Here is a 23,691-nt window from a genome sequence, read left to right on the forward strand (position 1 = left end):
CTGATAAGCTGCCTAGGAACCGATTGGTTTAGGAAAAACCAACATTTGATTGAAATATAGAATTTATCTGTTCCCAAACCCTAATGTAAAACTGGTGAGTAGAATGACAATTAAATCCTTGATTACGAGTCTGGTGATACACAGGCTGCCAGATTCGCGGGGGTCTCCCGACCGCCCTATTACAACTAGGGCAGTTGGACCGCAATTTGCACAGCCGCCAGGGAACCGCCGTTCCCTTTCGGTGTTTAGGCATTCAGGAGGAAGTAATATGCTCGGCGAGACCGCAGCGGTCCCACAAGCATATTACAAATTTCCTCTCAGCCACAGTTTTCGAAAACTGTGGCAGAGAGGGAACAAAGGGAACCCTAAAAGGCCCATTTATGCTTCTGCGCCATGTGAATGCACAAAGGAGGGTACAGCATGTGACCTCCTTAGTGCTCGGACACCATTTCCTACACAGCATGTTCTTTGTAGTCTATGTCGTGCAGGAACTGTTTTAGGCATTCTCATTGTGGTGCTCATTTTCAGGGCACCACTGTGGGGATGTGAAAAACAAAGCCGGCCAGACAGGAGGAAACTCCTAATCTGATGGGCAGTCTGACCACTGCTTTGGCAATGCGGCGGTGGGGCGGACCCAGCGCCACACTGCCGAAGTCGTAATCAGGCCCTAAATATTAATTGTTTGTAGTCTGCGTTACATTCATCACATGACCAGCATGTGGGAAGAATATCGAGAGTTATTTTAGACAAAATGTAAGGAGTTAGAAGAATTCTATTATTTACAAAAAGCATGACTATGGTAGTGTTTGCTGCTCTTGAAGATTTTTGTATCTTGAGCCAAATTTTATTCCACAGGTTAACAAACCAGCTAACGGTGAGATCTTCTTCCCATTTCAGTTCCATCTGTGATTTATGAGTCTCTGTATCCGAATATCTAGTAATTTTATATAGTGTGGATGCTACGGTCTTGAAACAAGAGTATCAAAAAGATGACTATCCGATATCGTGACTGCATTAGTGATCTGACGTTTAGCAGATACAGTTTGTGTATTTAAATGAATTTGGAAACTGAAATATAAGTTGTGCATCAGTGAAAGATAGTACTGTAATGTCCTTAAAGACTTGATGAACCCATATTAGCCCTTTCTCTCTACATGGTTGCCAAAAAAGTGTTCTATTTTTAATGTTAATAAATGTACTATGCCAGATAGGTACATCTAAGAAATTATGTCTGTCATTCAAACATGGAAATATTAAGGGCTACATTAATCTGCATGTATTTTAAGGATGGGTTGCAACATACATGAGGGTCGTGGGGAAAAAGACATAAAAAAGGAGAAATATTTTTATTTTTGATCTGAGCCCATAGAGGACAATCATCATCAATGTTATCTAATAGCCAATAAGGGAATTGTTTCAAACAAAAAGTATTGTGATAAGTTTGAAAATCCAGAAAGTTAGCTCCACCATACTGGTTATCCTTTTTTAACTTCAGTAAGGACATACATGGTTTTCGTTTATTTCACATGAAAGATGTAAGTAAGGAATTAATTTTCTTCAAAAAGTAAGATGGTATATTTGTAGGAAATGTTGATAGAACAAATAAAAGAACAGGAACCAACAACAGTTTAATAAAATCAGGACACTGCACCAGTAAAGAAATAATGGGTTCCATCTAGTTATTAATAAGCTTAGCTAATAATAGTTTCTTGTAAATTCTTTTTGACCGTAACTTTCACAGAATTGGAGAACCAGAGCTCTAAATATTTATTTTACGTGGGCTCCAATGAAACCCAGAGATATAAAATCATGTTTTAAACACCATTTATTAAGAGGAAGTATCTTACATTTTTCAATACTGAGTTTGTATCCTGAGACTAGGAAAAATCATTCACTTCATCTAGAAAAGCTAGAAGTGACAAAGTTAGATTATGAATGTATAGGAGTATGTCATCTGCATACACAGATAATTTGATTTCATTTTCACCATAAATGAAATGTAATATATCATTATTCTTTCTGATTTTAGTTTAAAAAAAGGCTCAAGGACCAATATGAATAATATAGGAGATAATTGTCTAACTCCTCTTTTTAACTTGAAATCTGGGGAAATTAAACCATTAACAAATATTAACACTTGTGGTGTGGAATACAAAAGTGATAATAAACGGATTATTTTGGGACCAAAGCCAAACCACTTCAAGACAAATAAAAGGCCAATTCATACGATCAAAGGCTTTTTTCAACATAAAGTGCAACCGCTGCTAAAAAAAAACTTATATTATCAGAGATAAATCTGCCTTTAACAAAACCTGATTGTTTTCATTTCAACAGATCTGGCAGGAGATGATTTAAACACAAAGCAATAATGTTTGCAAAGATCTTGTATTCAGTATTAACCCCTTCGCTGCGGCGCGAATTCCGCCGCGGCGACTCCGCCCACTCTCTATTTCGCCCGCACAGGCGGGGAATCAGTGCCGCGTGGGAGGAGCGGCCGCAGCATGACGGAACCACGCCGTCATGAGCACACGCCGCCCGTGGCTCATGACGGCGTGGTTCCGTCATGCGCACGCAAGGGGTTAACCAGGGATATTGGTCTAAAATTCTTACAGCATCTAGGCTCTCTATCTCCTTTTGGGATCAAACAAATCAATGCATCTTGAAAGGTGCCCTGAGATCTCCATGTTTTGGAAAAGTAATTAAACAAATCATCTAATTTTGAGATTAATGTAGGGAAAAAAATGAATACAATTCAATTGAAAAAACATCTGGACCTGGTACTTTGCCTTTTTTAATTAAATGAAGTACTTTAGTAATCTCTTCACTAGTTTTCAAATCTCCAATGAATAAAAATTGATATCCTTCCCAGTGTTTTGTTGTATGAAGGCAAGATATTCCACAGTTCGTTCATGTTGAGGTATCCGTTCAGGAGTGTATAAAGTATTATAAATTTGGGCAAATTAATTTAGAATATCATCATCCTTGGATATAGGGTCTTTATCATTCTTTAAAACACATTCCAACTTAATTCTTTCTTTTTTAATTTTGAGATAGTTTGCCCAACATTTTCCAGCTTTTTTTCTGTCCACCATAATGTTTCACACCGGACCTAAAAAGATGAGAAGAAGGTTTTCTTAGGGAAATGTTATTACATTGGAATTTACCTTTTATCATTTCATCTAAGCATGGTTTGGATTTGGATGAATAATACTGATGTTCTAATTTCTTTAATATAATAAACATTTCTCTATTTCACATTCTTCTTTTATTTGATACATAGGTGATTATGAAATCCCCTAGCTACCACCTTGTAGTGCCAAACCACTTGTATAGAAACATCACTAGTAGAGTTAAGATTAAAGAACTCATTAGCAAATTTCTTAATGGCATGTGTGAAGTATTCATCCATTAAAAGAGGTTTGTTAAATCTCCATTGTTTGTTTGCATTCGGAGCACATAAAAAAATCAAGAATCAATACTGTTTGGAGCATGATCAGATTTTAGAATTGTGATAATCTCAGCATTGATTTAGGTTTGTGAAACATGTTGTGATACAAATATATGATCAATTCTAGACTATGAAAGATAAACTGGATAGAAAAATGTGTACTCCCTTATAGTAGGCTTACACAGTCTCCATTCATCAATAAGTCATGTGTGTTATTGTGCTGACAAATTGTTTATCCATTTTACTTGGGATAAAAGTATATTTGGGATTCTTGTCAAGAAAAGTTTCAGATATCTGGTTACAGTCTCCACCAAGTATTACATTTTTATCAGAACATTCCATGGGCGTTTGAGAAGGTTTACACCAAAAGGAATTGACAATTTGAGTTGGACTATGTACATTGAAAATGGTTAAAGCAACAGTCATGATAACTAACATAACAGCCACCCACATTCTCTCATCATCACTCTCTTGAGATATGAGTTGAATGTCAAGATGTTTATCACATAGAATGATCATTTTGTTTCTTTTTCCCGAACCTGGAGAGGAAGATACACAGCCCACTCAGCACATTTTAAGCTTCAATATTTCTTGTTCAACAAGATGGGTCTCCTGCACTAAAGCAATGCTTGCTTTAGGATTGGCAAGCTGAGCGAAAACTCTGTCTTTTAATCGGAGAGAGCCTAATCCCTTGAGTTTGCATAAAACTACTCTAAGTATCATACTGAAAAAATAACTTAAAATCTTTAAGGCTATACTTCTAAGCGTTGCTGAAGAGAAAGCATATAAACCTATCCATCATGATTTTGTTACATTAATGAAGAAAGCAAAGTAGAATTAGATTAGAGGTGAAAATGAGAGGTTGGGAATATAGATGAGAAAGGGAGATAAAAAAGAAAAGAGAATGAAAGAGAAGCAATAAACACAAGAAAAAAAGGAACATATCTACAAACAAAACAAAAGGTTGAGGGTGGTGAGGCCACATGATGAAGACGACATACCTGTACTCCAAGATGTGACCATGTATGATAGAACATAAAGACGCAGTGACAAAGGTTGAGACTGAAATATGCTGCAAGAGTAAAGGATCAAATAAACTTTTTCATCAACGTGTGTGAACAGAATTCATACAACTACCAGTAAATAGCTTTCAGTCAGTTAGAAACTTTAGAAGTATCCAGGTCTTCATTTACAATCATCCCAAAGTTTCCTCAGTTTGGTAGGATCTTATGTAACGTTGAAAAGGCATATATGAAAAAGACCAAATCTGGCATAAAGAGCTCTGAGTTCTGGTTGCATTTTTAAGAATGTATTTTGTCTGTCGGCAGTGGTTTTAGCAATATCTTGAGAAAAATATAATTTATGACCAGCTCATGAAACTTGTTTCTTTGTCTTTGAGCCCTAATGACCTTGAATAAGTCGGTATAGTTGAGAAAAAGGATAATAACAACTCCGGGTCTGTTAGATAAAGAAGCGAAATACGGTTTATGCCCCCATCTGTGTCCTCTGAATATTTAAAGAAACTGATGATGGAAAGTCTAACACCTTAGGTGTAATGGTCTGAAAGAACTGAATAGGATCACTCTTCAGTTTTTTCTGGCAGGCCATAAATTTGAAGAATATTCCTCCTGTTGCGATTTTCCAAATCCCTTGCTTGTTTTTTAAGAAAAGGTATTTGTGACTGAATTTTGTTGATCTTTGCATTCGAGTCCTCTAGGTTGCTCACCTGTTGTTCAACATCAATCACTCTTTTGTTCGAGGCATGTGGGCTGCTGAATTCATATCTGTGCATAGATCGCCGCCTAGTGTTGGGTCCGGATGTTTGCACGTTGTTGTCCTGGAAGAGTCTTCGAAGTATCCTGGGATAGGTGACTCCTCCCCTGGACTACAGTGCGCATGGGCATCCTCTCCATCCTCAGATTGTTTTTTTCCGCCATTGGGTTCGGATGTGCTATCTTGACTCAAGTTAGGAAAATCTTTTTTCAGGCCAAAAGGCCTTTAGTTCGCGTCGGTACTGTTCTCGATCGGTATCGATAGTATCTTTGTTAGTTTACTAACTTCCAGAACAAACTTTCGCATCTTACCCGACCGTCGATTCGACATCAACGATGGAATCGAGGACACCGTTCAAGAGGTGTCCGGTATGCAATGCGAAATATCCCCACGTCGACGTCCATCCGGTGTGCAACAAATGCCTTTCACCGGATCACGACGAATCTACATGCATAGCCTGTGCCAGATTTCGATCCAAGAAGACTCTACGGAATCGACGAGCGGCAAGACTCGAGGCGCAGCAAGCGGCACCGGCCCCGGCCGACATCTTCAACGCCGAGACCGAAGATGTCGAAGAAGTGGAGAACCTACCCTCCAGTCCCGTTTCCGAACATGACTCCGGATCGGAAGACGTCTACGAAACACTCTTTCGCAGAGATGAAGACGACACCGAGGTATGAGACTACAATGAGGCCTTAGGGGCCGAAGAGAGTAGCTCCGGTGACGAGCAAGGCCTACCCGTTCAGACTGAAGAAAGCCCAGTGCAACAGTCTATGGCTCCGGTCGAGGGATCGCCTTCGGGCCTTACCCAAGACCTATCCCGCAGTTCTTCGGCCCCGCCCTCGGGCCCGGCCTCGGACATTCAGCGGCAGCCATTAATGCCCAAAACAGCTGGTTTCCCTTCTTCAAAACCGAAACCGAAAGCTGTATTGGTTCAATTGAAACCGAAACCGAAAGTGGCGCTGGTCGGATCGAGGCCCTCCACACCTTCGACGCCAGCAAAACACATCGGCACCGAGCGCACCAAACGAGACTTCGGTGCCGAACTCGAAGCGGCCGACGTCGGAGTCGACATAAGGAAGAAGGCCTTCGGTACCACCAAACCTGCTCGGCTCCCGGCACCGACGCAATCGACTCCGACCCCAAAGGTCAAACAGCCTGCAGCGTCTCACACCGCTTCCACGGCGACACCAAAGCCACACTCATCGAAGAAGTCGACGGCCATTCCCGCCCCTCGACTCGATGACCCACCGGCGCCGAAAAAATCCACGACCGCCTCAACAGAACCGGTCGGTGCAAAAGACTCAAGGGCGCTCCAGACGCGACCCATTGCTGCGCAAAGCACCAAAAAGAAAATGGTCCTCCAGGACACGTCGGGCTCCGAGCCAATTAAAGCTCCAGCAGCCTCTTCGACACCAGCCAACATTACTTTTGGCCTGCCACCATCCACGGCCCCGAAACTGTTCCAAATCAGGACACGGGTGACCCATACCACAATCACGCCTGCCGAACGCTCTGCGCAGACGTCTCCATCGCATCTAATCGACGCCGACACCGGCAGGATGATTATCCACAAACGGAAAATAACTTCGGAGCCGGCTTTGGACTCCTTCAGGATTCCACTTAAAAGAAAGCTGCCTGTGGCTTCAGAACCAGTTCTTTACGAACCTTTCCACTCACCCTACCAGGATCCACAATCCTTCTCTCCCACACACTCCGACACGGATGCGTTGGTGGACTACATGGGTGACCAAGTCCCCTACCCCGGAGACATGGACCCTGACGGCCAACAGGACCCTGATCAAACTTGGGATGACCCTGTGGACCCAGGTGCACCTATGGATGCACAAGACCCGCAACTCTATGGAGCAAAAACATCTCCCACAGAGGACACGGCAGCGTTCAACGCTCTAATTGAACGTGCTGCGGCCAATCATGGGGTGCAACTTCACTCGGACACCCTCGAGGACGACTTTCTTATGGATACTTTTGCATCCTCAGAAAGGAATATAAAAACTCTACCCATGTTGAAGGGTGTCCTCAAACCAGCAAAGGACATCTTCAAGGAACCCACCAGGGCAAGAGTGATAAACCCCAGGATCGACAAGAAATACAGATCAGCGCCTGGGGACCCTACTTACATCAGAGACCAATTACCTCTGGATTCCATTGTCGTTGCGAATGCTCGCAAAAGGGCACACTCACAAACGACAGGTGATGCTCCTCCCCCGGACAAAGAGTCCAAGGTGTTAGAGACCTCTGGCAAACGGGTTGCCGCCCAGGCAGCCAACATATGGCGCATTGCCAATACTCAAGCACTCCTCGCTCGCTACGATAGAGCGCACTACGACACATTAGAGCAACTAATCCAACATCTCCCTGACCAATACAGAGAAGGTGCAGAGATCCTCATCAGGGAGGGACAGCTCCTCACAAACGCATCCATCAAGTGCGCGCTGGATGCCACAGACACAGCTGCCAGGGCCATAAACACTAGCGTCATGCTGCGACGACATGCCTGGTTACGAATCTCCGGATTCAAACCTGAGGTGCAAAACAACATACTCAACCAGCCTGTCAACCCCGACTATTTATTCGGCCCGGAGGTTGACACCTCACTAGAGAAAATAAAGAAGGACACGGACACTGCAAAGTCCATGGGGGCTCTCCAGACTCAGTCCTTTCGGAGCGGCTCCTTTCGTCGCCCCGGAAATAGAGGAGCAGGTAGAGGACAGGGGTCACAGCAAACATACAACAAGGGCAATACACAAACCACCTACGATAAAAACACCCGGGGTGGATATCGTGGCTCCAGTACAAAGGGCAGAGGACGCGGCTACGGCAACACCAGGTCCTCCCCCAAGAACAAGCAGTGACGCCCTCTCCCTTCCTCCCGACCACATAACACCTGTCGGGGGAAGGCTACAAAGGTTCCTGTCCACGTGGAACTCCATCACCACGGACAGGTGGGTCAAAGATATTGTCAAATACGGTTACTGTCTAGAACTAACCTCCACTCCACCCACAATACCTCCAAAAAACCGTCCTATGTCCTCAGAGCACTTAACGCTCTTACAGCAGGAGGTGCAAAGTATGCTTCTCAAAGGCGCAATAGAGGTCGTACCCGTCCACGAGCAAGGTACGGGGGTGTACTCCCTGTACTTTTTAATACCGAAAAAGGACGGGTCACTCAGACCTATATTAGACCTGAGACCCCTAAACAGATACATTCTTTCCGAGCATTTTCACATGCTCACTCTACAGCAAGTCCTCCCGCTGCTCAAGCAGGGAGACTTTCTAGCCACACTGGACCTCAAGGATGCGTATTTCCACATACCCATTCACCCATCACACAAAAAATACCTCAGGTTCACTGTTCAAGGGCAGCACTACCAATTTAAAGTCCTTCCCTTCGGCGTCACAACGGCACCAAGGGTGTTTACAAAGTGCCTAGCTACTGTGGCGGCACATCTACGGAGGCAGCACATACACGTCTACCCTTACCTGGACGACTGGCTCGTTCAAGCGAAGTCAGCCCAGCAATGTGCCAGCCACATGTCCCGCACCATTCACCTCCTTCACAGTCTGGGGTTCTCACTAAATTACCCAAAATCCCATCTACAGCCCGCACACGTACAACAGTACCTAGGTGCGACTATAGACACTCTGGCGGCCACAGCTCAGCCAAATTTGGTGAGAATCAACAGCATGCAAATGCTGATTTCAAAGTTCAAACCACAACACTCCCTTCCCACGCGAGTGTTCATGCAGTTGATAGGCATGATGGCCTCCTGCATCTTCATAGTCCCCCACGCGAGACTACATATGCGCCCGCTTCAGGAGTGCTTAGCACGTCAGTGGAATCAGGCTCAAGGACAGTTGAAAGACCTAGTGTTGGTGAGCGGTCGGGCATACAACTCTCTGCATTGGTGGAATCCACAAAACCTTTGCAAGGGCCGACCGTTCCAAGAGCCTGTCCCACAGATAATACTGACGGCGGACGCGTCTCTCCAGGGATGGGGAGCTCATGTACTCCATTACACAGTGCAGGGACTATGGACACAACAACAAAAGAAGATGCACATCAACCTTCTAGAGCTGATGGCAATCTTCCTCGCTATGAAAGCATTCAAAGTACACTTGTGCAACAAAGTCGTGTTGATCCGAACGGACAACATGACTGCCATGTACTACATACAGAAGCAGGGAGGAACACACTCTCCACAGTTGTCTCATCTGGCTCAGAGCATGTGGAAGTGGGCCATTCAAAGGAACATGTTCCTCATGGCAGAACACCTCCCCGGCAAGGACAACCAGATGGCGGATCTGCTCAGCAGACACAGCCACCAGATGCACGAGTGGGAGTTACACCCATCAGTACTCCAACCGTACTTCCAGCAGTGGGGTCATCCAGAGATAGACCTATTCGCCACAAGCGAAAACGCAAAATGCCAAAGCTTTGCCGCCAGGTTCCCACATCCGCAGTCGCAGGGCAATGCGATATGGATGAACTGGTCCGGCAGATTTGCATACGCTTTTCCCCCAGCACCACTGATACCGCTGGTGGCACGCAAACTGCGTCAACACTCACTGACGCTCGTCCTGGTTGCTCCAACGTGGGCACGCCAGCCGTGGTACACCACCTTTCTCGAACTTTCCGTGGTGCCACATCAAAGGCTGCGGGTCAAACCCGAGCATTTGACGCAGAACCATGGAGAGATTCAGCACCCAGATCCGCAACAGCTGAACCTGGCAATCTGGCTCCTGAAGTCCTAGAGTTTGGCTACCTAAACCTGCCACCTGACTGTATGGACATCATTAAGGAGGCCAGGAGACCCACTACCAGAGCTTGCTATGCAGCAAAATGGAAGAGGTTCGTCATTTATTGCAATAATAATGACATTAACCCGCTAGATGCATCCATCCAAAACATTATTTGTTACCTATTACACCTATACCGATGCAATCTGGCGTACACCTCTATACGTGTCCATTTGACCGCAATATCAGCCTATCTGCAGACCAGGCAGCACCTCTCTCTATTCAGAGTGCCTGCCATCAAAGCATTCTTGGAAGGACTCAAACGAGTCATTCCACCAAGCCACCCACCGGCTCCGATGTGGAACCTCAACTTGGTCCTCACACGCCTGATGGGTCCACCCTTTGAACCTCTACACTCATGCGAGATTCAATTCCTTACCTGGAAAGTAGCTTTCCTAGTAGCGATCACTTCTTTGAGAAGAGTTAGTGAACTCCAGGCACTAACCGTTCAAGAGCCGTTTATACAGGTTCACGCCAACAGGGTCGTACTACGTACCAACCACAAATTCATGCCAAAGGTGGTATCGCAGTTCCACATGAATCAAACCATTGAACTGCCCGTTTTCTTCCAAAACCCACAAACTGTCGCAGAAAGGGCACTCCATACACTAGATGTCAAAAGGGCCCTCATGTATTATATCGACAGGACCAAACCCTTTAGGAAAACACAACAACTTTTCGTTGCCTTTGCCCCACACCACAAAGGTAACGCTATCTCCAAAGCAGGAATAGCCAGATGGATCGTTAAATGTATTCAAATTTGCTATCAAAAGGCTAAACGCACTTTAACGATTCCCCCACAAGCCCACTCAACACGTAAGTTAGGGGCCTCAATGGCTTTCCTAGGAAACATTCCTTTGCATGACATATGTAGAGCAGCCACCTGGTCCACTACACATAACATTTACCAAACACTATTGTGTAGATGTGCAATCAAAACAGCAGGCAGCTGTAGGACAGGCTGTTCTCAAAACTCTTTTTCAGACCGCTGCAGCTGGCACTGGTAGCCGCCGCTAATAAGAGGGCACTGCTATATATTCTATGCACAGATATGAATTCAGCAGCCCACATGCCTCGAACTGAATATGCTACTTACCAGTATGCATCTGTTCTTGGCATGTAGGGCTGCTGACATTCATATCGCCCTCCCTCCTCCCCGGCGCCTGTAGCAGCTGCAGCTCTCAGAATTACTGTAAGCATGGTCATCACTTTCTATATCTACTCCATCACTGCCACAATGGCGAAAAACAATCTGAGGATGGAGAGGATGCCCATGCGCACTGTAGTCCAGGGGAGGAGTCACCTATCCCAGGATACTTCGAAGACTCTTCCAGGACAACAACGTGCAAACATCCGGACCCAACACTAGGCGGCGATCTATGCACAGATATGAATGTCAGCAGCCCTACATGCCAAGAACAGATGCATACTGGTAAGTAGCATATTCATTCCTAGTGAGCCCGTCTGTCATCAGTGTTTATAATCTCTTATTAGTTTCTTCACTACATGGTCTCAAAGCTCTGATCTCTTCTAGGAGTAATTCCATTGATATAGAGAAAGGTGTTTTGACTGGTGAAGGAGAATCATTTATAGGTCGCTTATGCATAGAGCCCCTAGGGTTTAGTGACACCTTAGGTATAAGGGAGCTGCAATTGTTTGCTGCTAGAGGCAAGTTTAATTACAAGGTAGGAGCATTTGAATTTTGCTTGACATTATGAGGCGCTTCCATACTTTCAGGAGCATATCCTTCTGAGTTCATAGACGATTGTGAAGAGCAAGTAGTGTTAGTTAATTTAAATTTCCTCATTTTGCCCATGCAGAAAACCTCAGAATTTGAGGAACTACTGGCTGTTAATGACAAAAGATATCTCAGCTTCTTAACCAAAAGTAATCTAAAGTAATGCCTAGAAACTTGTTGGTATTAACAGCTCTCACCGAGCCTACACCATCCGCATGAATAAAGGTGTTTATCAATAAGCAAAAATGAAAGCGTATAATTCATCATACAAAGGATGACTGAAGTGATAGCAGAAAATGAAAAGAGCATTTGGCATTTGTAATTCTCTGTACTTGCTGTAACAACAGGCAAATAAAATGAAAACAATTATGCTTAAAAATATATATCATTCTGGGACATTTTACTTGCGTACACACACTTAAATGCCATGTTGCCTGCCAAAAAGCACAAATAAATTGCCACATTGCATCCAAAAAGCAAAGGACTGTAACAAATATGTGAAGTACAGACCCCTTTCAAAAGGCAACAGAACACTGCAGGAGCTGACTATTACATTTCATTAGTTGCTTTCCTAATTAGTGTTTTCAGTGTAAACTCATTGCAATTTGTATTTCATTTTAAGCTAGAAATGTGGCTTCCACTGCTGGAGATTTATGGTCTGCCCCTTAACTTTAGTCCACAGCTTGTGAAGAATACAATCTTTCTTCTTGGTCTGTATTTGCCTTTTAATTAGACAGCACACTAATCTAAGCAGGGTCAGAGCTTTTAATGTAGATGACTAAAGCAAACAAAATAGGTGAAAAATAGAAATGCGTCAAAGACGAAAGTCAGAAGTATATTTGGCAACTTATGTTGTGATTGTGACCTGAAGAGACAGCTGGTTGCTTCATGCAAAAGGCCTTTAACACAGTAGCAGCACTAAAACAGTTTTAGTTTCAGAAATATAGAAAGGGATGACTCGTATCTTGTTATGTTCTAGCTTTGGTATGGGAAAAATAAATTCACTGCTTTTATTGAGGAATTCTTTCCTGGCATCATAGAGCTGAATCAGCAGACAGTCATCTTCTCTCTATGTCAAGCCACCCACCTCCAGCTTCAACATCTTAAAGGCACCTATTTACTTTCTATTCTGAGTTTGGCAGTATGTAGAATCATATGTACTAGCAGTACCAATGTTAAAATGTCAAGAAAGGTTTCACTTGCATGCTGTCAAGTCGGGATCTGCATGGGAGGGTTCCAACAAGGACAACACTGCTCAAACAGAAATACACGTAAATACACGTAACCAAATTGTGAGAAAGATCTTTATAGGGATTAAGGTCACTCCATATTCTGGTTGAAATGAAAAGTTAAGAGGAATGTATTATCAAAGAATTGTCTTCAGTGGCTCTGTACCCAGGTGTAGTTGGGCCCTGTGAATGAAGATTGGACAGGGTCTAGGCTTTAGGGGTACAGGCCATGTGGCATGAAAGATATTTCAAAGAAGACTGGTATGCTTGGCCACCAATGCTTTAAGCATAGAAGATGGGTTAGCAGTGCTAGATTAGTGTTCTTTCAGGATTCTCTAGGCCGAAAGCCAGACACCATGCCCTGACCCACTATCGATCTAACTAGTGCCACATAAGACCTTTTTACATCTGTACATGTCCAGGCAGATCGGCTAAGGAAACTCACTCTCTCCGGCTGTCACTTCTCTGTTCAGCGTTGAGCTTCACAACTACCAAAACTCAAAGACATTCCTGCACATAAACTTCCCACACCAAGGAAGAAGGGGAAAGCAGAAGTCAAAGTATCTCAATGGCACCAGGTTAATGTTAGATCCAGCATCCATCTTCCCCATTCTTAACCATCAAGTTCGATCCTACTAGTGATGTTTCTATACAAGTGATATGGCACTACTTCAAGGCGGCAGCTAGGGATTTCATAATCACCTATATATCAAATAAAAGAAGAAGGCGAAATAGAGAATTGTATAATATTATGTATAATATAAAAACAATTAGAACATCTGTATTATTCATCCTACAAAGACATTAGCTGAAGTAAGAACTGTTTCCTGTCTTGTCCGTAGGAAACAGAAAATCTTTTATTATCCAGTTATACCCAGTTAAGTTATAACCAATTGACCTCCTAAATTCCATGAGCTCCTAAGGTTTCTTATTAGGAACAAGGTCTCTGCTTCCCTTTTTTCTTATCTCGTTTCATGTTAAAGGGAGCCCCCTGGGGTAAAGCTTGGCAGAGGGACAGCCGCACTTGCTGGTCCTAGATCTAGTAAGGCTGCCTTGGACCCAGTGAAGACAAACAATCCCATCTTAAGTGATTAAAGCTAACAGTTACTCCTGGCCAAGGAGAGGCCTGCAAAGCTCCTTGTGATTACCTCTGTTGAACCATTCATGAAAGGTCAGTGGTGAACCGCACAACTACTTTATACAGACCAAATTTCATGGCTTATTTTATGATATCAAATTCAGAAACATTCTCCCCAAATAAATATAAAGTTTGATGGATCCACATTGGTTACAAAATTCTACCAATAGTGACGTATACATTAATATCATAAATATATCATACTATTATTTCCTAACCTCTCAATATGCTATGTTGGTTGGCTCACCGGCTCAACAAAGTTCACCTCCCCTGGCTGACAATGGTAATCACAAGTGTTCATGCCCTGAACAGTATGTTATCCTAAGGCACCTACATTGTCACTTTTACTGCCTAATTTCTCTCCTCGAGGGAGGTAGTGCTTCTTTTCTATGTATTCCTGTGCCTTTGAAGTATCATATAACCATGCCCATTGTCAATGTTTGTAATGTTTTGCTTTGTTCTGGTTGTCTGTTTCTACTGGGTAAGCACAATTAATGTTCATTGATATGTAAGTTAGTTATGCTACACAAGTGTTCAAAATAATGAAATATTAAAAAATATATATATTTCTTAACTAAATACATACATAGCTATATTATTAAATATGCTATATACACTAATTACATAGCAGCCTGAAGGCGTCCTGTGCTGACAATGGTAGAAAACATTGCAGATAGGGCACACTTAAAAAGCAAACTAAAGAATGAAAGTATTCAGTGACATATCCATTGATCTGAGTGACGTTAGTCTTTTCACAGTTCACCCATGAGGGAAAGTCTAGTCATTTTAACACAAACGCATGAGGGCTGAGACAGGTATGCAGGCCACAGTCCTTGCAAGAATTTGAAATCAAGCTGGAGACACCGCTATAAAATTTGGGACTGTAGTGTAGATGAATGATATTTGTTATATATGTTGATGATATAAAAATGTATTATTTTGAGCTTCTATTAAACGTTGCTTGCAGGTTTATATTGTTTGCTTGACCTTATTCTGATAGAGGTAATTTCAGCAAACCCTGAGTTGCAATTAAAAACAGGTATTAGAACATGCAGGTAGAAGAGAGAATCTGTTCAATACATTTTTGTTTGATAATTATTAGTTTTTAAAATTAATTATATACAAACCATATAAATTGCAATACATAATACAAATGTTAATGTAGGTGGTCTTTTTTTTAAAAAAAATGTTCTTTAGGGATATTATTTTTAAATAAAAGAAATATATTTAATGAATTTTAATGCACATTTAAGTTAATGTGCTGTAACATTTTCTTGTTATTAATTCCAGATTTCAAATAATATATACAATTATTTTCATTCATATTTTATAGTAACACATTTGTAATTTTTTTTTAGTTTCATAAATCATGCTGTACTTTACCTGGTTATGTTATGTTATGTTAGTAGTGTTTTATAAAGCGCTCGTTCACCGGATTGGTTTCTTGGCGCTGGATCTAAGAAATGGCAGAGAGATGGATAGTTCAATTGTAAGCCTGACAATACAACCAAGTTTTAAGCAGTTTTCTGAATTTAAGTAGGTCAGTAGTGGACCTGATATCCAGAGGGATAGAATTCCATAGCTTAGGGGCCAGGGTAGCAAACCTGACACCTCCTTGTTGGCTTTAATTTGAAAGTGGAAATTGATAGTAGCTGAAGGTGAACTGATCGAAGGTTTCGTGAGGGGGTGTATCTAGAAATGAGGCTGTCTATGAATCCAGGACCCTGACCATGCAGTGATTTGAATACCAAGCAGCAAATCTTAAAAGCACAGCGTTGGGGCATAGGAAGCCAGTGCAATTCCCTCAGAAGGGGGGAAGCATGATGCCACCTAGGTTGCCGGTATATCAGTCTAGCTGCCTGGTTTTGGACTATCTGCAGCCGTTTCATAAGACCAGATGGTAATCCAAGGGAGATTACATTACAGTAGTCGAGCCGCGATAGAACCATGGCCATTACAACCTGTACCAGTGCGGGTTGAGTCAGCAATCTGTTTATCGTTCTAATTTTTCGCAACTGGTAAGTACAAGACGATATAACAGAACCCACTTGCCTTTTTAGGGACAGGTCGTTTGATATCATAACTCCAAGGCTCTTGGCAGAAGAGGAGGGAGTGGGAGATGGACCCAGTTCTCCTGGCCAATAGTGAGAGCCCCAGAATTTCTGCCTGCCGCCTGTCAAGATTAATTCAGTCTTTCCTGGATTTAGTTTTAAAGATTTCTGTCCATCTAGTGACTAATAAACCGCATAGTTGACTGAAAGTCCGAGACTGAGAGGGGTGAATTATCAATGGTGAAGAGTAGCTGCAGGTCATCACCATGGTTAAAAGTAACCGTTTTTCTTTCTTTCAGTGACCTGATCAGTGGTAGAAGATAAAGGTTGAATGAAAGTGGAGAGAGCAAAGATCCTTGTGGCACCCCGCACATCTACTTTGCTTAGGCGCCTTAAACTGAGCCAGGCGAACAGCCTGGGAGCGATCCTCCCGAAAGGAGCAAATCCAGCTTAAAGCTGGCCCCTGGATGCCCGCATCCTTGACACGGTCCACCAAGATACCGTGGTCGACCGTGTCAAAAGCAGCGGACAAGTCCAGCAGCACCAGGGCCTGAGGAGTCCTCTTGTCATCCTTCTCCCGTAGGGCGTCCATTACTGCAGTAATGACTGGCTCCGTGGAGTGGCCGGGACGGAAACCCGCTTGGTGAGGATCAAGAAAGTTAGTTTGTTCCAGAAAACTGGACAAACACTTTGCCACATGAGCCTCCAACAACTTAGCCAGATATGGGAGCAGGGAAATAGGTCGATAGTTGGACAGTGTCAGGGGGTTGGTTCCCGTTTTTTTCAAGAGATAGATCACAGTAGCTTCTTTAAAAGATTTAGATACATAACCCTGAGATAAAGAGTCATTTAGCAGGGCAAGGGCAAGGCCTGGGAGGTCAGTAAGAACCTCCATTAAGGCATGTGGAGGGCAGTGATCGGTGGGAGAACCAGAGCTGACTTTAAGCAGAAGGCTATCAAAGGTCTTAAAATCGATGGAGGAGAAAGTGTCCAAAGAATATGAGTTTTTATATGTGGAGTGGGAAACTTCTTGGGCTATATGAGTAGGAATGCTAGCCTTGATACGGGAGATTTTCTCAATAAAAACGTTGTTCAGTTTATCACATAAATTTTGTGAGGGTGGGTTACTTAATACTCTGCCTGGATTAGACAGTTCCCCTACGATGTTAAATATTTCTTTAGATTGGTTGGGGTGGAGGTAAGAATTCTAGATGAGAAGTGAACAGCTTTTGCATTTAGGATGCATTTTTTATATTTCTCGTAGCCGTTTGATAGGATACTTTATCTTTTGATGAGTAGCTCACCCTCCACTTCTTCTCCATTTGGCGGAGCGTACATTTTTGAGTTTTTAGTTCAGGAGAGAACCACCTCTGAGCCTCGAAACGGCTGGTTAATTTTGCTTTTTTCAACGGTGCATGTTTGTTACTAGCATCCAGTAGCCAAGCTGAAATATTTTCCTCTTGGGTGTTAATGTCGTGAGTATACTTGGGTATTGTGTTTGCTAGAGTGCTACTGAAGTTAGTCATTTCAATAACATTCCATTTATGTACCCAACCCCCCCTTTAGTTTGTGTTTTGTTCCTGATGGGGCCTCTAAAGTAAATTTTATAAGGTAATGATCAGACCAAATACAAGGTGCTGCAGATAGGTCAGATACTACCAAATTAATGGACCAGATTTGGTCCAAGGTGTGTCCCTTGACATGCGTAGCTGATGATACTTGTTGAGCGAAGTTCAAATTATTTAGCAATTAAGTCAGCTCAACAGATTGCGGCCCTCCCTGAGTATCGTTTGCCCAGTAATTAAAGTCTCCTATCAGTAGAATTCTTGCTGGATCAATTGCCAAGGAGTACGGAAATAAGGGCATATGCTGTGGAGGTCTGTAAAGAAGAATACATTCTAACGGGGCCACGTCTGATTCCAATTTAATTACTGTATTATCAACTGCAGGGAGACAGAGGGGGATAAGGCCGCTAAATTTAAACTCTCGGCGTATGATGGCTGCGACTCGGCCCCCCTCCCCCCCCCCTATTTTACCTTGAGGGCGGTTAGTGTGGAGGATATAGTACTCGTTTGGCAATGCTGCCAATATGTCAAGAGAGGAGTCAAGGGTAAGCCATGTTCCGTAAGTAGAAGAATAACCATTTTTTTAAGATCCAGAAGGGTGAAAATGTCGAGTTGGTGCTTAACCAGGGATCGCGTGTTCAAGTAATAAATCGAAAGCTTTGAACACTTATATTTTTGATGGTGTTCTGCACTGTGATGTAAGGGTTTGTTAACCTCCGAAAAAGGAGTTCCGTGGTAGCCAGATTGAGTGATTCACCAGATGCATGCTGGTATCTAGGTTTAGTGCTAAAGGGGTGGAGTGAAGCTTTCTAAGTTCTAAGGAGGAGTATGTACGAGTTTGGGCATTGTGACTGGGCCCTGGGCACGGTTGGGCGCAGATGGGCTTGCCCCAGCGCGCCCACTGCGCTCCCTCGCTCTCGCCTGCATTTGTGCCGTATGCGTGACTGAAACTTCTCCCCCTTCCCTTCACTATTGGTCGCCCCAGCTAGGAGGGACCGGCAGGCTGGTTAAGATTGCTGTTCATTACCATAGCAAGATCTCTGCCCCGGTGACAGAGACCTCTACCTATGTGTGAAATGTTATGAGTAGTAACTTTACACTCATAAATCCTGCTCTATGAGGCTGTACCATGGGGTGGAGAAATGTAAATGTACTCCTAGTAACTACATTCTCAGAAATGGTGAACAGCAAAAAAGTGTAAAGCTACTCTTAGGTGCTGGAGTAGATTTACAAGTGAGTAAATCTACACATGTAAATTTACCTTTGTGAATTGGGCCATTTGTTTTGTAGTTTTGCACCTAATTTTAAAAAACACATCATTTTAGGGGCTACCTGGTAAAGGGTTTTGGTCATGCTGAGAGAAGGCTATTACTAAGTGCTCTGGGTTTGTTGTATGTGGATTTAATTAGACTGTTATTCAGACTCACTTACTTTCTTTTTCTCCATGTTTAGCCATAGGATTCAGTTGAGGTTTATTTTAATTCATGTTTGAAAATGTTGGGCGATTGATTAACTACTATTCAGCAAAGTAACAATTTTCTTAATCACTGCAGGTTGGAGATATTTTAGAAGTTGCAGACAATGAAACCTTCCCGTGTGACCTGATATTCTTGTCATCGAGTAATGATGATGGCACTTGCTCTGTTACTACAGCAAGTCTGGACGGAGAATCCAACTACAAGGTATATATGCAGCCTATTTTTTTTCCCTTCATTTTGTGCTGCTTATGCCGATTCCGTGTTGCGTGTCTCAGACTACATGGCAGTAGTTTATCTCACTTGAGGGTAATGGTATAGAGGCTCAGTATTGGTACATTCTACCAACTCTGTGTATGCGGGTACATCGTTACCCACCCAGGTGCACTGTGGGTGTTACTGGAGTAGTGGAAGAGGTTAGATAGGGCTCTGAGTCCCATATTTAGAACGTGTGAAAATCTGTAAATTATATATTGTTTTGCTTTCATACAGTTGTTTATCTTTCAGTATCCCATCTAAGTCTGTGCTGCTGCCTCCCATGGTTGTATAGTGAAATAAGGAGATGTGGAATCAGCCAAATTGGTCCGATTGGGACCTATAATTATTCATGGTATACTAAATGAAGAGCAAGCATACTTTTTATGTCTGGCACAGCTGTTGCTTGATGTTAAAAAGAGCTTTAGAGAGCAGTGCTCAGATGGGCTTAGGCTTCAACCGTTCATTGAACTTTCTCTCTACAAGGTTTGATTGGGCAGAAGGTGTGTGCTTCCACTGAAAAAGGTGTTAGTATCGCACTTTTACCTTGTCGGAAAGGTTAAGCTCAGTACAGTAGTCATGAGTTGGTTATAATGCAGAGTGAATTACCTATTTATTATGAAATGTTATTAAAGAGATGATAGGCCTTTAATGCATACATTTCATGACATGGAATCTCAACTTACTGTATTAAGCAAGGGTTTTAATGTTGGTTACCCCTCTGACATACCCTCGGGGTAGACGATTTGCTCTGTGACAGTCCCCGTCAACCTGTCTTTGGAAGAGTTGTATGTTCTATAGACTATAATTGTGTACATATTTGTAATATTTCATGACTGTATACTTAATGGTTGCTGTCCGACCTAATTCAGGGGCAACAAGACAGACCTAGGCTGGACCCCAACTGCGGGGGTTTAAGTAGTTTATCACTGGTATCCATGTATCCGTCCTACTATGACGCTGCAAACTGGGCAAGTGCACCCTTTTCACACTTTGCTCCCAAGGTAACTAGGGTGAGCTACGAAAGCTTCTCTGAGCGAGGTAGTGTGGTGGGCAAGAGCTCAAAACTCAACAGTCAAACTGACACAAGAATGCATTGCCAAGCTCAGTGCTTATCTTAATAATATGAAAGTATTTAAATAACCCAACAAAACATAATACTACATGCAAGCATTCACACCCTCTATGGTATCCTTTTCTCATTGTAAGAAATTCTCTAGTGTGGATACGACTTTTTCTGTATGTGCGGGCATAAGCATAGATTGGACAGGTGTGGTTTAGTAGCTCTATACTCGTGTGGAGCATTTCAGTTCAGTTCAGTTCAGTTCAACCGTTTGTACCCAAAAATGTGTTTATTTAGGTATCAGTCATTGTTCCCACTGCGGAACACTGTCTGTTTCTCTGTCTCAGTCTTTCATGTGTGAGATTTCATTGCCTGCTCCTCACATAACTGCGGTTGTGTAGCTCTGGCTGGTGTTCACCTGGCCTATGCTTTCAGCGGCACTGCTAACATGAGAATGAGATGCCAGCTTCACTGTGGTCTAGGACCACCATGCATGGCAGATGCTACCTCTGAGCTGGGATCTGAAGCATGTTAGTTGTAGTCAGATGTGGCCTTCTGGACAACGGTGGTTTCTCCACTGGAACCTCTTGGAGTCGGGCAGCACCTTTAAGAGTTACAGTGGGGCTAAAAAGTGTACTTCTCAGACTTGATTTCTGTATGTAGTTCACTGTTGGGCCTCCATGAATGACAGGGAGATTCCTCAAAAGCTGGGATGACTGCAGCTTCACCTCCAAATGCAGTCCGCAACATCTGGGTGGTCTGCATGCCGGGAACACTGCTAGCTTATGCCGTATTAAACCAGTGGCCTTCCAAAATGGATCCCATTGGGCCCTGTACTTGGTCTTACACAACACAGAATCCTATTACCGTAGATGTGCTACACCCACTGCACATACAAGCACTCCGCACAGACACAGAATGTTAACACAAGGTTTTAAGGTTCACATAAGAGAATAAGACAGGAACTATATGTGAGAGTTGTCAGTAGATTCACATCTTCCTGAGAAAGGGAAATAGGTCTGGTCATGCCAATGATTCACAGAAACTCGATATTTTGCCACCACTGCTTTATGTGATTCACTCCAGGCATGGGCAGTAGTCTGCGCCTATTATGAGGGCCCACTTTGTCTACCCAGAATTAGTGTGATTCCAGGGCCAAAAATAAAAATCTGGGATACAAATTTCACATACAGTCAGGCACTCAGAGTAGAGGAGCACTCCTGTTTATCAGTGCGTGCCCCAACAGTCACTGCACATGAAACTTTATACTCAATACAGTAGGCCTCAGATGGCTATGGTGACAACTCACTGATAACTGCCATTGGTCTGATTGGTTCATTAGGAAAAGTTAGATCAGCCATAGGTCTGATCTGTTTATGATGAAAAGTTATGACGAGCACAGCAGGCCTGTTGTACATTGATTTGAAAATCGTATATCACAGGTAACAGGCCTTTAAAGGGGGCTTGTTAATACACTGTGCTAAAACCTGTAGACATGCATTTTTTACATGGAATCTCAAATTATTATGACAAGCAAGGTTTTTTGTGTTGGTTACTCCCTTTGAAAAACCCTGGAGGAAGGGGTTTTGCACACTGATAACTCCATTTGAAAGGGTTTTATATAGTTTTTCCAACGTTAATTGGGTGCATATTTATAATTTATGACTTTGTGCCTGATGGTTGCTGTCTGTGAACCTTTGCTTAGTACAGTAGGCCTGAATTGGTTATAGTGACAAGGCAATGATAATGTCTGTACGCCTGATTAGTTAATTGCGAAAAGTTATGTCAGATGCCATAGTTCTTATCTATTTAAAGAATGAAAAGTTACAAAAACACAGTGTGCCTGGCATATTTATTTGTAAAATCACATATTAACCGCTTCAGTGCCCATGACGAGATGGTCTCGTCATGGAGCGCGGTTGCGCTGTGCCCATGACGAGACTATCTCGTCATGAACCCCGCCCGCTAATGTAACGCCCGGCACAGGGCGGGGAAAGGGCTTGGCACTGAAGGGGTTAAAGGCAATAGTCCTTTAAAGGTGGATGTGTTTACCCTGAGTTAAAGCCTATAGACACTTATTTTATTACTTGGAATCTCACAGATTAACATATTAGGTGAGGGTTTTTGTGTTGGTTACTCCCTTTGACAAAGCTTGGAGGGTAGAAGATTTGCACTGAGAAAATCCTTGTCAGAGGTCCCTTAGGCCGGGTTAAATATTATTTTACCAACTCTACTTTTGTAAGCAAATGTTCATGGTGCACATGGAAGTACATTTCAGGTCTGGCTTGATAGCTTTAGCTGTCTTCCAGACTCTTGCTATCCAAAATTATATTAAAGAAATACATATGCTTAAAAAAAGAGGGGCTTTGGATCAGCCCTATTCATCCATTGGTCTGTTCGAAAGTCACACACATTCTGCTTCACCCCATGGCAGCATAGAAAATAAGATAATGGGTCAACCCACTTCAGCCCTTGGCTTTATTTTTCTGTGAGTGACATCACAGATCTAGATCCGCATGAAAATGAGTAAGCTTCAGTGCCAGAACTGGTGAGCCAGTACTTTAGTTTTCTATTTTCTCATTTTAACGGTCCCCTTTTATTCTATTCCTCCTTCTTTTTTCCGTTATATTTTTTTAGCGCCTTTCATTTACTCTGGACTGAGCAGCATCCACGCGGCCACTCATTCTAAACCATGCAGCCATCTTCAAAGGGTGTTGTCGATAGTGTTTAATTGATTTGACATTCCATGATAGCCACCATCTTGAACCAGTACAAAATAATACACTATGCACAGCATCAGTCCATGATAGCACTGGCTGGCTGATATGTTTGCAGTTTACTCTTTTTATTGCAGTTATATGGCCGCCACATTCAGATGGATTCATGGTTTATTTTATCTACTTTTATTCTTTGAATGCACATTGAGTATGCTTATTGAGTTTTATGTGTTTCCTTATTAGTGGATGGGTGCAAGAACGAATCAGTGGGTCGATGAATGGTTGCATCAGAGCTGGGGTGAGTTACAGAGTGCATGTATGATGAGTTATTAAGAGCCCAAACCCATCAAGAACTGCAATCCAATTACAGTACAAGCCAGATGCCTTAGCACTGACAAAGCCTTTGTCTTCTGTTGCC

General features: G+C 42.9%; 1 protein-coding gene across 5 annotated transcripts in view; it reads left to right on the forward strand.

Moving 5' to 3' along the window:
- Window positions 1-23,691, forward strand: part of ATP11C (ATPase phospholipid transporting 11C (ATP11C blood group)) — an 804,025-nt gene that overhangs the window by 379,985 nt on the left and 400,349 nt on the right. For all 5 annotated transcript variants that reach the window (XM_085607959.1, XM_085607958.1, XM_085607957.1 and 2 more), the window contains exon 6: window positions 19,317-19,445. In XM_085607959.1, the coding sequence (XP_085464085.1) occupies window positions 19,317-19,445 (129 nt within the window). The remainder of the gene's footprint in view (window positions 1-19,316; window positions 19,446-23,691) is intronic.

Source organism: Triturus cristatus, chromosome 5_2, assembly GCF_964204655.1.
Source record: "Triturus cristatus chromosome 5_2, aTriCri1.1, whole genome shotgun sequence".
Lineage (NCBI taxonomy): Eukaryota > Metazoa > Chordata > Amphibia > Caudata > Salamandridae > Triturus > Triturus cristatus.